Here is a 15033-nt window from a genome sequence, read left to right as displayed (position 1 = left end):
AGTCTGTCCCCAGTGTAGCCTAATTTGCCAACTGTCAGTACTGATCAGAAATTAAATATAATATATTAGAGATAGGAACTAAATAAGGTGTAATTAGTAGACGTAAAATGTGTTGTCTTCAAATGAGTGAGTAGGAGACTGTCCAGTGTTATATTTAACCATGAGAGTGAGATGAGCCAAAAGCACAGTTGAAGATACTGGTAAGAATAGGGGTCCTACCAAGAGGGAACTGGAATAGGCATCACTCTGTCGCTCTGGTTGCAAACTACATTCTATTTAATACTGATGTGAGAAAAATCCACCTGCAACTCTAATAAACAGTATTAATTAGTGACAGAACAAGTAGTTTGGGGGAGGTTAGCACAGTGGACAAAAACAAAATCTTGAGAGCATGTACTTCTATTGAGCCTCTGAGCCAGGGGACTTCTTGGGTATTGACAGTTTAGGTTATATCCTGCTCATATGATTGTAGTCCATGTAAATACTGACTGTTCTGTAGTTCACATTACCTCATCTACTTTTACCCAATGGCCATCTGTGGTAGGGGGAAATTCTAGCAATGGGAGTCAAAGGATACATTAGCTTAAGGCACTTGGTTGTTGTGGCAGCTATTTTCCTGCCCTCTTGCTGCCCCAAATAAAATCTAGATATCCCCCAACTAACACCACAAAAGGAGACATTAACCCATACCATCCCTAGGTAAGGGGTTCCTCTCACTTTCGTGCTTTTGCTGTCACTCTTTGGCCTGCCTACAGTGCCCTTTCCAGCCTTTTAGCCATCTAAGTTCTAACAGTCTTAAAAGTCTATTCATATATTGATAAATGTACTTAAGTTAATTTTCAGGAGGTGATGGTCTAATTTGCTCTCAACTATTCTCATCAAAGTTGCTAGTTTCTTTAAAGTAATCACCTGAACATATTTTGAGATACCAAGACTGTCATTATTATCCTCAAGTAGAAACCTGTGCCCAGAGCTATTGCCATGTGAATTAATCAGTCCAGAATAGGTATAGCAATAAGTTTCTTTGAAGGACTATGATACATTTTTCACAGAGAGAGAATAAGCAATCCTAAAAATTTGTGTGGAATCACAAAAGACCTCAAATAGCCACAGCAGAACTGAAAACAAAGCTGGAGGCATCACGCTTCCTAATTTTAAACTATATTACAAAGCTAGAGTAATCAAAATAGTATGGTATTGGCTAAAAACAGACATGTAGATCAATGGAACAGAACAGACAGCCCAATAATAAGCCCACACATATATGTTCAGTTTACTCAAAGGAACCAAGAATATGTGATAGAGAAAGGATAATCTCTTTAATAAATGACATTGGGAAAGCTGGATATTCACATGCCAAAGAATAAAACTGCACCCATATATTTTACTGTGCACAAAAATCAGCTTAAAAGACTTGAAAGTAAAACCTGAAACCATAAAACTGCTAAAAGACATAGAAGATAATGCCCTTGATATTGATCTTAGTGATGATTTTTTAGATTTTACACTGAAAGCAAAGGCAATAAAAGCAAAAATAAACAAGTAGGACTACATCAAACTAAAATGCTTCTACACAGTAAAGGAAACTGGTAAAATGACCTACTAAATGAGAGAAAATATTTACAAATATATATCTGATTAGAGGCTAATATCCAAAATATATAAGGAATTCATACAACTCAATAGAAAAATAACCATCTGATTTAAAAATGAGCTAAGGATTTGAAGATATTTTTATAAAGAAGACATACAGATGGTCAGTAGGTACATGAAAAGGTATTCAACGTCACTAATCTCCAGGGAAATCAAAATCAAAACCAGGCTAAGATGTCATCTTACACCTTTAGGATGGCTATTATCAAAAAGATAAGAAATAAGTGTTTGTGAAGATGTGGAGAAAGGGGAACCCTTGTGCGCTATTGGTTGAGAATGATAATTGGTTCAGCCACTATGGAAAACAATATGAAGGTCCCACTAAAACTGAAAAATAGAACTACCACATGATCCAGCAATTTTACTGCTGAGTATTTATCCAAAGAATATGAAATCATTATATCAAAAAGATATCTGCACTCCCATGTTCATTGCAGTACTATTTACAGTAACTAACACATAGAAACAACCTAAGTGTCCATCAGTGGAGCAACAGATAAAGACCTGATACATACATACATACATACACACACACACACACACTGAAATATTATTCACCAAAAAAAAAAGAAGGAGGAGGAGGGGGAGGGGGAGGAGAAGGAGGAGGAGATCATCTTGTCATTTGCAACAATATGGATGGACCTGGAGGGCATTAATGCTAATAAGTTAAATAAGTCAAGCAGAGAAAGACAGATACTGTATGTTGTCACTTATATGTGGATTTTACCAACAACAGCAAAAAACTCATAGATACAGAAAAGAGATCAATGGGTAGGATGGGCATAATGGGTAAAGGAGGTCAAAAAGTACAAACTTCCAGTTATAAGATAAATAATCCTGGGAATCTAATGTAGCATGATGATTATAGTCGATACTGTATTATATATTTGAAAGTCGATGAAAGAATGGAGCTTAAAAGTTCTCATCACAAGAAAAAAGTTTATAACAATGTAAGGTGATTGTTGTTGACTAGACAAATGTGGTAATCATTTCACAATGTAAACATAAATCATTGTTACATGTCAATTATGTCTCAAATGGGCAGGAAAAAGCTATGATCAGCAACTGTGTTAGGTTCTGTTGGAAAGCAGTAGCAACATAATAGTCTCAAGTCTCAAAAATCATAGAATTGCCTTAAAATGGTGAGGTAGAAGCATTTAAAAAACAATCTATATTCTTTAATTCAGTCCAACATTTATTTAGTGCCTTCTATGTGTCAGGTACTATTCTAGGCATTTTAAAGATATAATAGTAAATAAAAAACTTTCTCCTTTCATGGCACTTTTATTCTTTTAGCAGAGATAATGAGTTTAAAAATCATGCTGATACGAATCCTAACTCCAATGAAATCACCTCACACCTGTCAGAATAGCTAAAATTAACAACACAGGAAAGAACAGATGTTGGTGTGGATTTAGAGAAAGAGAAACCCTCTTACACTGTTGGTGGGGATGCAGACTGGTGCATCCACTCTGGAAAACAGTATGGAGATTCCTCAATAAAGTTAAAAATAGAATTAACCAATAATCCAGCAATTGCACTACAATGTTACAACATATTTACCCAAAGGATGCAAAAATACAGATTTGAAAGGGTACGTGCACCCTGATGTTTATAGCAGTGTTATCAATAACCAAATTATAGAAAGATGCCAAGTGTCTATCAACTGATGATAAAGAAGTGGTATGTGTATATATGTGTATACACGTGCACATGCATACACATTGGAATATTAGCCATCAAAAGTTCTGCACCTAAAACTAATATTACAGTGTTTGTTAACTAACTGGAATTTAAATAAAAACTTGAAAAAGAAAAAATATATATATTAGAAGGTTATGAGTGCTTTGAAAAAAAGAACACAGTACTGAAGACCAGGATGCCAAGAGGGTGGAGTGGGAGGATTATTGTATTAAAAACGGAGTCAGAGTGGGCCTAATTAAAGGTGCTGAAGAGGGGAATTAGAAGATACTAGTCATAGGTTACAAACTTCCAGTTATAGGATAAATGCTATAATCTACAGCATAGTGATTATAGTTAATAATACTGTTACTATTTTTTTAAAAAAAGAGGTACTGGGATCCCTGGGTGGCGCAGCGGTTTGGCGCCTGCCTTTGGCCCAGGGCGCGATCCTGGAGACCCGGGATCGAATCCCACGTCGGGCTCCCGGTGCATGGAGCCTGCTTCTCCCTCTGCCTGTGTCTCTGCCTCTCTCTCTCTCTGTGACTGTCATAAATAAATAAAAAAAAAAAAATTGTAAAAAATAAAAAAATAAAAATAAAAAAAAATAAAAAAAGAGGTACTGACTTTTGAACAAAGACTTAAAGGCATGAGAAATTTGACCACATGAATAGCTAAGGAAAACATTTCAGACGAAGAGAACAGGAGAGGTTCTAAGAAACCTATGTCTGGTGTATTCAAGGCCTGGAAAGGAGAAGTTGTAGGTGATGCAGAATGAATGAGGGGTAGACAGTAGCAGTAGATGAGGGACATGGAGTTAGGTGTAGTACCAGTCATGGTACCCTCCGGTACCTGAGAGACTATGGTAAGACTTTGGCTTTCATTATTAGTGATATAAGAACCATTGTGAGGGTTTGAGTAGAGGACTGATAACATCTATTTGTAATATAAGTCTGGCCAATTATAATCATAAATGTTAAAAATAATTTAAACTTACCTGTTGAAAGACACATTCTCATACTGAATTATTTTAAATCCAGCTAAACATGATTTGCAAGAAACATCAAAGTGATATAGAAAAGTTGAAAGTTAAGGATTGAAAGAAGATATGAAGAACAATAACAAAGAGAAAGCAGTTGCAGAATTAAAATCAGACAGGATGAAATTCAAGGCAAAGAAAGACTACAAAAGGCAAAGAAGAATAATAGTTCATATTGGTAGCAGGCACAATCACAAAATAGTTATAGTAGTTTCCAAATTTTTAGGTGACTAAACATAGCATCAAAATATAGAAAGCAAAAACTGATAGAAATTCAAAATGTTAACTAAATTACAATCATGTTGAGAGATTTGAATACATCTTTGTTGAAAATCAGCATGGTAAAGAGATATTTTACCTTGTAAATACAGGGTTTGAATAACAGTATCTTTGAATATGTGTATCTTTGTATTTCTTGCCCCCAAAAGAATAAGCCTATTTGCAAACACTCATCAAAATTTATTTATAAAAATGTACCATATACTAGACCACAAAGAACAACTCAGTGTATTTCAAAACATAGAGATCATAAGGCTACATTCCCAGTATATATAACGCAGTAATACCAGAAAGAAACAAGAAAAAGGATGGCAAAGGCAATCTCCTTGTTTGAGATTTAACTATTCTTATTATAGTGGAAGGTGAAAATTTATTTTAAATTTTATGTAGACTAGAGCTATAAAAAAATAGAAGTGTAATATAACAAAGCCAATGAATTTCAGTCAAAGCACAATCCCAACAAGTATTCATATCTTTAGAGTATCTACAAGATTCCATGAATCCTGGGAAACAAAATAAGCATCCATCTCTAGGAACTAGATGAACATTAACAAAAACAAAACCTAAATATGAAAAAGGAATTTATAAAAGTAAAATTGAAATTAATAAAGTGAAAAACAACATACACTAATGTTATTTATTGCCTACTACATTTGAGTTACAGTTTTAAGAGCCTAACTCATTTAGTATTACTCTGATCCCCATTTTATAGAGGAAGGAACTGAAGCACAGGGAGATTGAGCATCACACAGCTCCTGAGTGGCAGAGACAGCACTGGAATTCAGACACTCTGGCTCCAAGGGCCACAGTCTTCCCTCACCAGGCTCACTATCGGGTCTAGAGCCCACATATCCACAGTCCCTCTCCACTTCTCCTTCCAGTGCAATGCTGGAAAATGTGTTCTTTATGGAAACCATACCATACAAATTTTGAATGTGTAACATTTTTGTTCATCTGATGCAAAAAAAAAAAAAAAGTCAGTTTTAATATCTATACCTTTACATCTGGAATAAAATGAGAACATGTGCCTAAATCAATTTTAATGATTTATGTATTTTATTTAGCCTGCCATAGTGACGCTCTACAATTTTCTTTCTGATTGGCCCTTGATTTTATCTTTTTATTATTGTCTGTGTTAAAATCACCCTTTCCATCTGGAAGCAAAGATAAAGGCACAAGATTCAGGAAATTGGCAAATTTTTCCTACTTGTTTTTAGATCTTTTTAGAAGTTTTAAGGAAGCTAAAATCATTGTCCCAAATGAGTGGCTTATATTATGTGTAATTTTAATTTATCCTTAATATTCCCTATTATTTAGTGTTGTTTTTTGGGTTGTATGGGAGAGGCATATATACATGCATGTGTGTGCTATAAGTAGAAATTGAGGTTTATTTAAAATAGAAAAGACAAAAAGCATTTTCAAAATACCATCATACATAGATAATAAATATGATCCAATTCTCCAGCGACCTTCATTTAATCATACTACTGTAAGGTACCCCCACCACATCACTACCAAAAGTAGAACTTATGTTGACAAAGATCCTGCCACTGTCCCTGGATTGTTGTCTACGTGTGTGCATGATATGTATGTATATGCAAATATATGCACATGCACATAAAGATAAATTTTATATGTATAAACATATATGTAGACACACATTAATGTGTTCAAATGTATATAAACACATGTACTGGTGCATCATGAAATATAATATATTCCAAATTGAGTTCTGGATTCAATTTGTATGTTCAATTTTACTCTCTATTTTCCCCTGAGAAAGCTTTTAAACATTTCTGGGACAAAAAATGTTGTGGTAGTTTCAGCTGTCCCTGCAACCACTTTCATTATTTGTGTCATTATTACTGCTGCATAATCTGAACATAAAAAAACATGGTGCTGTAACAAATGACTTCCCAGTACTGACAGTTATAGCTGCAGCATTTCAAGACTGATGAAAAATTTCCCAGCAAGATCTCTGGCCAGGTTTACAATAACTAAACAGGAAATGGCTGCCACTATTCACATTAAATCCAGACTGTTTGGTGTAACTTTATCTATGTTTTCGATTATAATAAAATCTCTTTCATTCTCAACCAGCAAAATTTCATCCTTATTAAGGTTGGAAAAAGATAATTTGAGGCTTCATGTGAGGTATTCCTGTTTGTCCTTTGATAAGATCTTTTAAAAGATATGTTTTTTAAGTTGTTTTACTTTTGGATTGTTTAAATTTAATGAACTTTGTAAATTTTTATGAGAGGGAGAGGTTTGTTATGACTTTTTCCCAATGGACTGCTAATAGAAGTTAGCTTGTCTAGCCCATGTGCTAGATGCTGTCAGTATCAAACTGCCTTTGACTTTCACACCTCCCAGGGGACTAGTAATTGTTGTGTTCAAACAGCCTGTAATTGTGATCCCGCTGGCTTTCTCAGTACGCTTCTGGCTATTAGAATCATTAAACAACTCAGCACCTGTTAACAGCATTGTAAATATTCAACCCTGCTTGTGTGCAGGTTGAGTCCAATATAGAGAAATCTTACAGAGCTCAGCCTCATAAATTAGAGCTTCTGACAAGTCAATTATTGTGAAACTGGGTTTCTCTATGAAATAAATGAAATAGCATGCTGACAAAAAGGTAGGCTGTCTGTTTATGGCAGAGAGAAGATAATGACTTGATGATCCAATGCAGTGAACATGAAACTACATTGTATCCTTTAGCTATAATTAAGCAGTTGTGTAATATTTCTGTTTTAATAACCAAGTAAATTATAAATTTTGTACTGTGGAGAGTGCAACATGAAAACAGACCTTTTTACTTAGCCGTTGCTTGCTTTTTCAAGTTAATAAAGTGATTATTGAAATCAATGATATATAATGTTTTAAGCTAAATGCTTATAATTATTTAGGCTAGAAATTACCCAGTGACTGAAAAGTTCACGCAGTAGAAGCAAAGGCCATATAATGCTAATGAAGATCATGTAAATATAAACTCCATTGTTTATTCACAGAAAAGTGTCAGAATATATTATCTCTCAAAATTTTATGTGAGCTAAACAATAATTTCATTTACATTTAGTTTATTTTACGGTGTCTAATAAATTATATATCTAAGATGTAGCAGATCTTTTATAAAAATTTGACAATGTTTTAAGTAACAGTTCAAATATTAGCATAGAAGAGTAGTACAAATCAGCAAAGTTACAGCACAACAAAAATTATGCATTTTAGTATTTGTGTTGGGTATATAGAAGATTTTTAATGATTGAGATTTTCCTATTATATTCTTGAGTGAAATATTTAACCTGGCATTTTCTATTTTTAAAAGTTAACATTTATATATGCCAGGATACCTGAAGAAAACAATTTAGTATTTATTTTTTTAATTCTAGATTACCCCCAGATTGCATAAGGATAAAAGTATTGATACTGAATAAATTGAATGTCAATTCAATTACTTAAATTTTTGCATTTCTCTCCTCAGACTTGAAGATATATCTTCAAGTTTAAGTTATTCTGATAAATGTTAATTTTTAACAAGTTAGATTATGTATAATGTACTCATCAAATAATCCCCCCCAAAAAAATGTACTCATCAAATAATTAATTGTAATCTCAGACATAATTTTAGTTGTTTTCTCTTTTGCAATTTATTTTAAATGTATAAGAACTATTTATTCTGATTAAGGCTACAAATTAGTCTTAAAAACTTCCCAGGAATTTAGACAAACGTTAGAAAAAGTACTAGCCCATCAAAATATACCTTGTAAATACATAAAAATGATTAAAATAAATATTAAGAAAAATTTATAATTTTTGAAGGACAGTTTTTATCATAGGTGGTTTTCCATATCATTTGTAAATATACTAAATTTGTTAAAGGAAAAAATGGTAAAATTGTCATTCAGTTATATTTATTGGGTAATGGCTTATAGTTGGTAGCAGCATCCATGAGATTCTTTTTTCAAATGGCCTAGTAAGTTTCTAGACAACTATGATATTTTAATTTTTTTGTTTTTCATGGCAATGTTATTTTCATAATGTCTTCCTTCTGTAATTTTAATTGCATAAAGAATTTCTTGATTCTTGCATGAGAAATTCAACTACTTATTCAGTTCCTAGGCACAATTTCACTTTTTTTTTTCAATTTAGGAATAATTTTATCAACTATATATTAATACACACAGCTGAAAATGGTATTGGAAAATCTATAGATTTAGCAAGCCAAAAAAATATGAAATAAAAAAATAAACACTTCTGTTGTAAGAGGTTTGGCTGATAAATTCCATTTGTTGGGAAAAAAATGAAAAACAATAAGTATTACTAATAATTTGGAATGGCTTTAGAGATCTCTTTTATGGGGCATTGAATATCCAGAATTTTTATTTTCACTTTCTACAACAGAATACATTATTCTAACTATAACTCTTTTTAGTCATTTTTCAGATAAAGGAAATATTTTCTAATGGTTTCTAATGCTAGTTTTTTCACTTTATATTCCTGGTTAGATAAAAGTTTGTACATTTCATTTAAATTAACAACAGCACTAGTTTCAATACTTATTTATCTGTTCACTTATAAATATTGCTCTATTTTAGTCTGTGACAAGAACTTTTCCAGGAAAGGCAATAACTTCTCTGCAGATTAAGATTAAAAAGTAAACCATTTCTCTTCTTTTCTACTGAAAGTATATCGTGCCATCTTTAAGTCCTACTTGTAATTTTAAATAAATGTTTACCACCAAATCTTTCTCTTTGAAAAAAGAAAAAAGGAATCACCACACTGGATGGGCTGTGGTTTCCTTCAGGCCTCTCCCATTTGTGATTGTTAACACTTTCTTCCCAGACTGTGAATATCCCCTTTCTAGTCCTGTGCAGAGGTACAACCCTTGTGCTAGGGTTTCAGTGATGGATCTGTTCTGAGGTCACTTTACACTTCTGTTACTTGATGTGGATGGAGATGGGACGTGTAATTCTCTAGGCTGACCAGGGTATAGGATTCGCCACCAAGAATTAGAGACCTGCCGTGACATAGGGACAATCTGTCACCCTTCGAACCTGTTCCCTAACAATCTTAAATATTTGGCAAGACAGTTTTGGAGTTAGAAGGAGGAGCATTCAGGTGAATTGCATGTCCTTCAGCCTTTTACTCAAAATATACAGAGCTGAACCTATGTGTCTTTTGTGTCTAGAACCTATGTGTCAATGCTTTATTATTAGCTTGATGATGTCCCTTCAGATATTTAGGGTGACATGTAGTTATTAAGCATTTGGAGAACAATAAATGACTAAATTCCTTAAAAGAATTTATCTACTACCCACATCAATGTTCTTTGAGTTTTACAAAATTACTGAGGATGGGTTTCTGTATATAAAAGGGAATTATATGTTTATATTTAATATGCTTCTGTTTCTAAATCTAGTATATACATTTAGTTTGCTGTAGGTGTATAAAGTAAAGTTATGCCAGTTTTAACACTGGAAAGTTAGTATCTTTTTTAATGTGATGCTGAATTTTATCTACTTAATCTAACACATTCGTAATGTATTGTCATTGTTCATTGGTGTCAACAAATGTTGATGGGAATTTTGATCTGTAACATGAAACTGGTAGTTGCATTTTTTTTACTTTTTTGCCATAAATGTAATTGTTCTTTGAAATTCTGGAAATGATAAGATATTGATAAGAAAGAATTGATAAGATAGAATGATAAGAAATTGAAATGCTAATTTTAATAGAAAATATCTTGAAACAAATAATAAACTTGTTTGTTTTCTAGCTACTACAATTTGAGTGATGTGAGCCATGATTCTGTGAACAAATTTCTATCCAGTCTGGTTGAGAAGTCTCTAGTTGAATTGGAACATTCCTACTGTATTGAAATTGGAGAGGTATGACTCAGTCATATACGTTCCAAGTGAAAAGATTGCCCAGCTTTTTAACAGTAGGGCTTTTGTTCTAATGATAACCAAAAATTTTAACAAAATTGTTGCAAAAGTAACCTGCAATAAGAACTATTAATTTTATGAATGCCTGTGCTTCTATTGTACTTTTTATTTGTCATTTTATCTTTCTTTTTGAAATAGGATAATCGGAGCATTGAACCTCTGACATATGGCCGAATTGCTTCTTACTACTATTTGAAGCACCAAACAGTTAAAATGTTCAAAGAGCGTTTGAAACCTGAATGTGGTACCGAAGAATTGCTTTCAATTTTGAGTGTAAGTTTCATGACATTATTGCACTGCTTTTTAATATAAAGAGATTATATCTTATATATTTCATACCTTCTCTTTTAATTTGGGTCTTAAATTGCTGCCAGCCAGTGCCTCTAGAAATTGGGCAGAAACTATTCATAAAGTCTTTTCCTCTGTTAAACAAGATCACTACAGAACAACATATTTGGACCATGTTTCCCACATAATTTATTATCCAAACTTGGATACTTCTGAGAATGGAATGGGTCACTATTAATATGTAAGACAGGATAATAGGTATAAACTGCGCTAGCCTTAGCAGCCAGATGATCTCCCTATACTTCAATATAATAACTTCTATGAATTATAATTGAAAGCTTTCCTGGGATCCCCGAGTGGCGCAGCGGTTTGGCACCTGCCTTTGGCCCAGGTCACGATCCTGGAGACCCGGGATCGAATCCCACGTCGGGCTCCCGGTGCATGGAGCCTGCTTCTCCCTCTGCCTGTGTCTCTGCCTCTCTCTCTCTCTCTCTCTCTGTATGACTATCATAAATAAATAAAAATTTTAAAAAAATAATCTTTAAAAAAAGAAAGCTTTCCTTATTGCTTCTTTTGAGTCAGTCTTGTTGAATCCATAATGTTCCTGAAGTTCCTTTACATAAGGACTTTACTTAAGTTCTCTTAGAATTAACTAATGCCAAAAAAACTGTTCAACTCTCTCTCCTTTCCCCTTTCCAAAATAACAACACAACCAGATTTATCCCATGGCCAAAAAAAACTATATATTGTTTAGTTTTGGTTTTTGGCCAAGAAGCTTAGAACTAAATTTTCTATTGAAGTTAAAATTACTATTAGAAGTATTTTCTTCATCTCCCTCTCAGCATACTGTATGTGCATTTTTGTCTTTGTTGAGTTTAAATATAATTTCCCACAAAACTTTGCTAGTGCATTAGTCAAGGCATATGTTATAAATGAATACTATATATTATCTTACACCTCAGCTACATTGATGTTATTTTTAAAGAGTTAAGAACCATTGGACTATAAATATCTCTAAGGTCCTTCTCTTATATGTCCACTGATTCTGAGGTAGTTCACTTACTTATTAGCTTTTTTCTTACCTCTTTTGTTTATCATTCTCAATAGGCTTCAATACCTCATTCACAGTTTCCAATTTTTCAGTGTTCTTCCTTTGAGAAACTGGTGTGTAAATTTTGAGTGCAGCCTAGAGCCAACTACAATGCAGTGAGTCAGAAAATAATTTATTAATGAATTGATAGATGGATGAATCCTATATTCATCAGTTTTCTGTTGTTTGCTCTCTAGAAAAGAGTACAGAATGAAGTATATGAGGCAGCTATCAAAATTTTTTTATAAAAGTAAAAATTCATTTCTGAAATGAGTATAAAAAATAAGAATTGCTTTTAGATCGCTAAGAATGAGGTTTTTATTATTTCCTAGTTGGAGATTCATAAAAACATGATTTGTCTGGATGGAAGACAGGAAAATAATGGTTAATTAATTTGGGCAAGTATCTTAAACTAATATCTGTTAGATTTAAGAATATAATTTTCCTTTCATATTCTCCTCCCTTGATGTATTTATCTAATCTCATATTTAAAAGTATATGCCTACCTTGGAAACACATGTAATAATATTAACTAACACCTTTGAGCACTTTTTATGTGCTAAAGCACTATTCTAGGAACTTTACATCAATAAATTCATTTAATCCTAACAATAACCATTCATTTTATATTGATAACATCCCATTATTATTCCCACTTTACAGGTTAACTAATGTCTCTAAGGTTGCACAGTAAGTGAATGCTTTGCAGTCTAGCAGCCAAGTATGAGTTCTTTTTTTTTTTTTTTGTATATTTTTTATTGGAGTTCAATTTGCCAACATATAGCATAACACCCAGTGCTCATCCCGTCAAGTGCCCCTTCAGTGCCTGTCACCCAGTCACCCCAACCCCCCGCCCGCCTCCCCTACCCCTACCCCCTACAACGAACCCCTTGTTCGTTCCCAGAGTTGGGAGTCTCTGATGTTTGTCACCCTCTCTGATATTTCCCACTCATTTTCTCTCCGTTCCCCTTTATTCCCTCCCTTTCACTATTTTTTATATTCCCGAATGAATGAGACCATATAATGTTTGTCCTTCTCCAGTTGACTTACTTCACTCAGCATAATACCCTCCAGTTCCATCCACGTGGAAGCAAATGGTGGGTATTTGTCGTTTCTAATGGCTGAGTAATAGTCCATTGTATACATAGACCACATCTTCTTTATCCATTCATCTTTCGATGGACACCGAGGCTCCTTCCACAGTTTGGCTATTGTGGACATTGCTGCTATAAACATTGGGGTGCAGGTGATATGGCGTTTCACTGCATCTGTATCTTTGGGGTAAATCCCCAGCAGTGCAATTACTGGGTCATAGGACAGTTCTATTTTTAACTCTTTGAGGACCCTCCACACAGTTTTCCAGAGTGGCTGCACCAGTTCACACTCCCACCAACAGTGCAAGAGGGTTCCCCTTTCTCCACATCCTCACCAGCATTTGTTGTTTCCTGTCTTGTTAATTTTCACCATTCTCACTGAGGTGAGGTGGTATTGTGGTTTTGATTTGTATTTCCCTGATAGCAAGCGATGTAGACATTTTCTCATGTGCTTGTTGTCCGAGTCAGTGTCTTCTTTGGTGAAATTTCTGTTCATGTCTTTTGCCCATTTCATGATTGGATTGTTTGTTTCTTTGCTGTTGAGTTTAATAAGTTCTTTATAGATCTTGCATACTAGCCCTTCATCTGATATGTCATTTGCAATATATCTTCTCCCATTCTGTAGGTTGTCCTTTAGTTTTGTTGACCATTTCTTTTGCTGTACAGAAGCTTTTTATCTTGCACGTATAAGTTCTTAGCCCCTGTCCCGTGCTGCCTCTCTTGTCTCTCACACACACACACACACACACACACACACACACAGATGGAAGATAGTGAGGTGGGAGGTACGTGGTAAGACTGGATGCACATTTTAGATGCTAACCCTTTATCAGAAATGTCATTTGCAAATATCTTCTCCCATTCCATACGTTGCCTTTTAGTTTTGTTGATTTTTCCTTTGCTGTACAGAAGCTTTTCATCCTGATGAGTCCCAGTAGTTCATTTTTGCTTTTGTTCCCCTTACCTCCAGAGATGTGTCTAATAAGAAGTTGCTATGGCTGATGTCAGAGAGGTTGCTGCTTGTGTTCTCCTCTAGAATTTTTATGGTTTCCTGCCTTGTATTTAGGTTTTTTTCCATCCATTTTTTATTTATTTTTGTATATGGCATTAAAAAATATGGCCCAGTTTCATTTTCTGCATGTGGGTAACCAGTTTTCCTAACGTGCTTTGTTGAAGGGACCATCTTTTTTCCATCGGATATTCTTTCCTGCTTTGTCAAAGAATAATTGATCGTATATTGTGGGTCCATTTCCAAGTTTTCTGTTCTGTTCCATTGATCTATGTGTCTTTGTGCCAGTACTATACTGTCTTGATGACTACAGCTTTGTAGTAGAGCTTAAAGTCTAGAACTGTGATGCTTCCAGCTTTGCTTTTCTTTTTCAAGATTGCTTTGGCTATTTGAGATCTTTTGTGGTTCCACACAAATTTTAAGATTGTTTTAGCTCTGTGAAAAAAACTGGTGCAATTTTTTTTTAATATTTTATTTATTTATTCATGAGACACAGAGAGACAGGCAGAGACATAGGCAGAGGGAGAAGCAGGGTCCTCACAGGGAGCCCGATGTGGGACTACATCCCAGGACCCCAGGATCACACCCTGAGCCGAAGGCAGATGCTCAACTGCTGAGCCCCCCAGGTGTCCCAGCGCTGCTCTTAATATACAAATCCATCCCCCTCACAAAACTGTTGCTGTTTTGATAGGGATTACATTAAATGTGTAGATTGCTTTGGGTCGTGTAGACATTTTAGTAATATTTCTTCTTCCAATCCTTGAAAAAAAAAAGAAGACAATGCACATTGTAAATGTTTATGAAAATCATATGCCTATTCCACTCAGTATACCCCTCCATTGCACTAAAAAAGACCCAAAAATATACCTAATACCGAGAGAATTAAACTCTCTTTGTCTTCTGAAAAGGCATTGATCAGAACATGAGACCTGTCCCCATCCTTTCAGCAGCCAGTT

The 15033-nt window shown here is 34.3% G+C and overlaps 1 protein-coding gene across 8 annotated transcripts in view; it reads left to right on the top strand.

Moving 5' to 3' along the window:
- Nucleotides 1-15033, top strand: part of ASCC3 (activating signal cointegrator 1 complex subunit 3) — a 335684-nt gene that overhangs the window by 251257 nt on the left and 69394 nt on the right. For 7 of the 8 annotated variants that reach the window (XM_025444816.3, XM_025444818.3, XM_025444817.3 and 4 more), the window contains 2 exons: nt 10428-10539; nt 10735-10869. In XM_025444816.3, the coding sequence (XP_025300601.1) occupies nt 10428-10539; nt 10735-10869 (247 nt within the window). Of the gene's footprint in view, nt 1-10427; nt 10540-10734; nt 10870-11222; nt 11434-15033 lie in introns of those variants that run through there. The other variant, XM_049092417.1, reaches the window with a different exon arrangement.

This window comes from Canis lupus, chromosome 12 (genome assembly GCF_003254725.2).
Source record: "Canis lupus dingo isolate Sandy chromosome 12, ASM325472v2, whole genome shotgun sequence".
Taxonomy (NCBI): Eukaryota; Metazoa; Chordata; class Mammalia; order Carnivora; family Canidae; genus Canis; species Canis lupus.
This window is presented reverse-complemented; position numbering and strand designations above follow the sequence as displayed.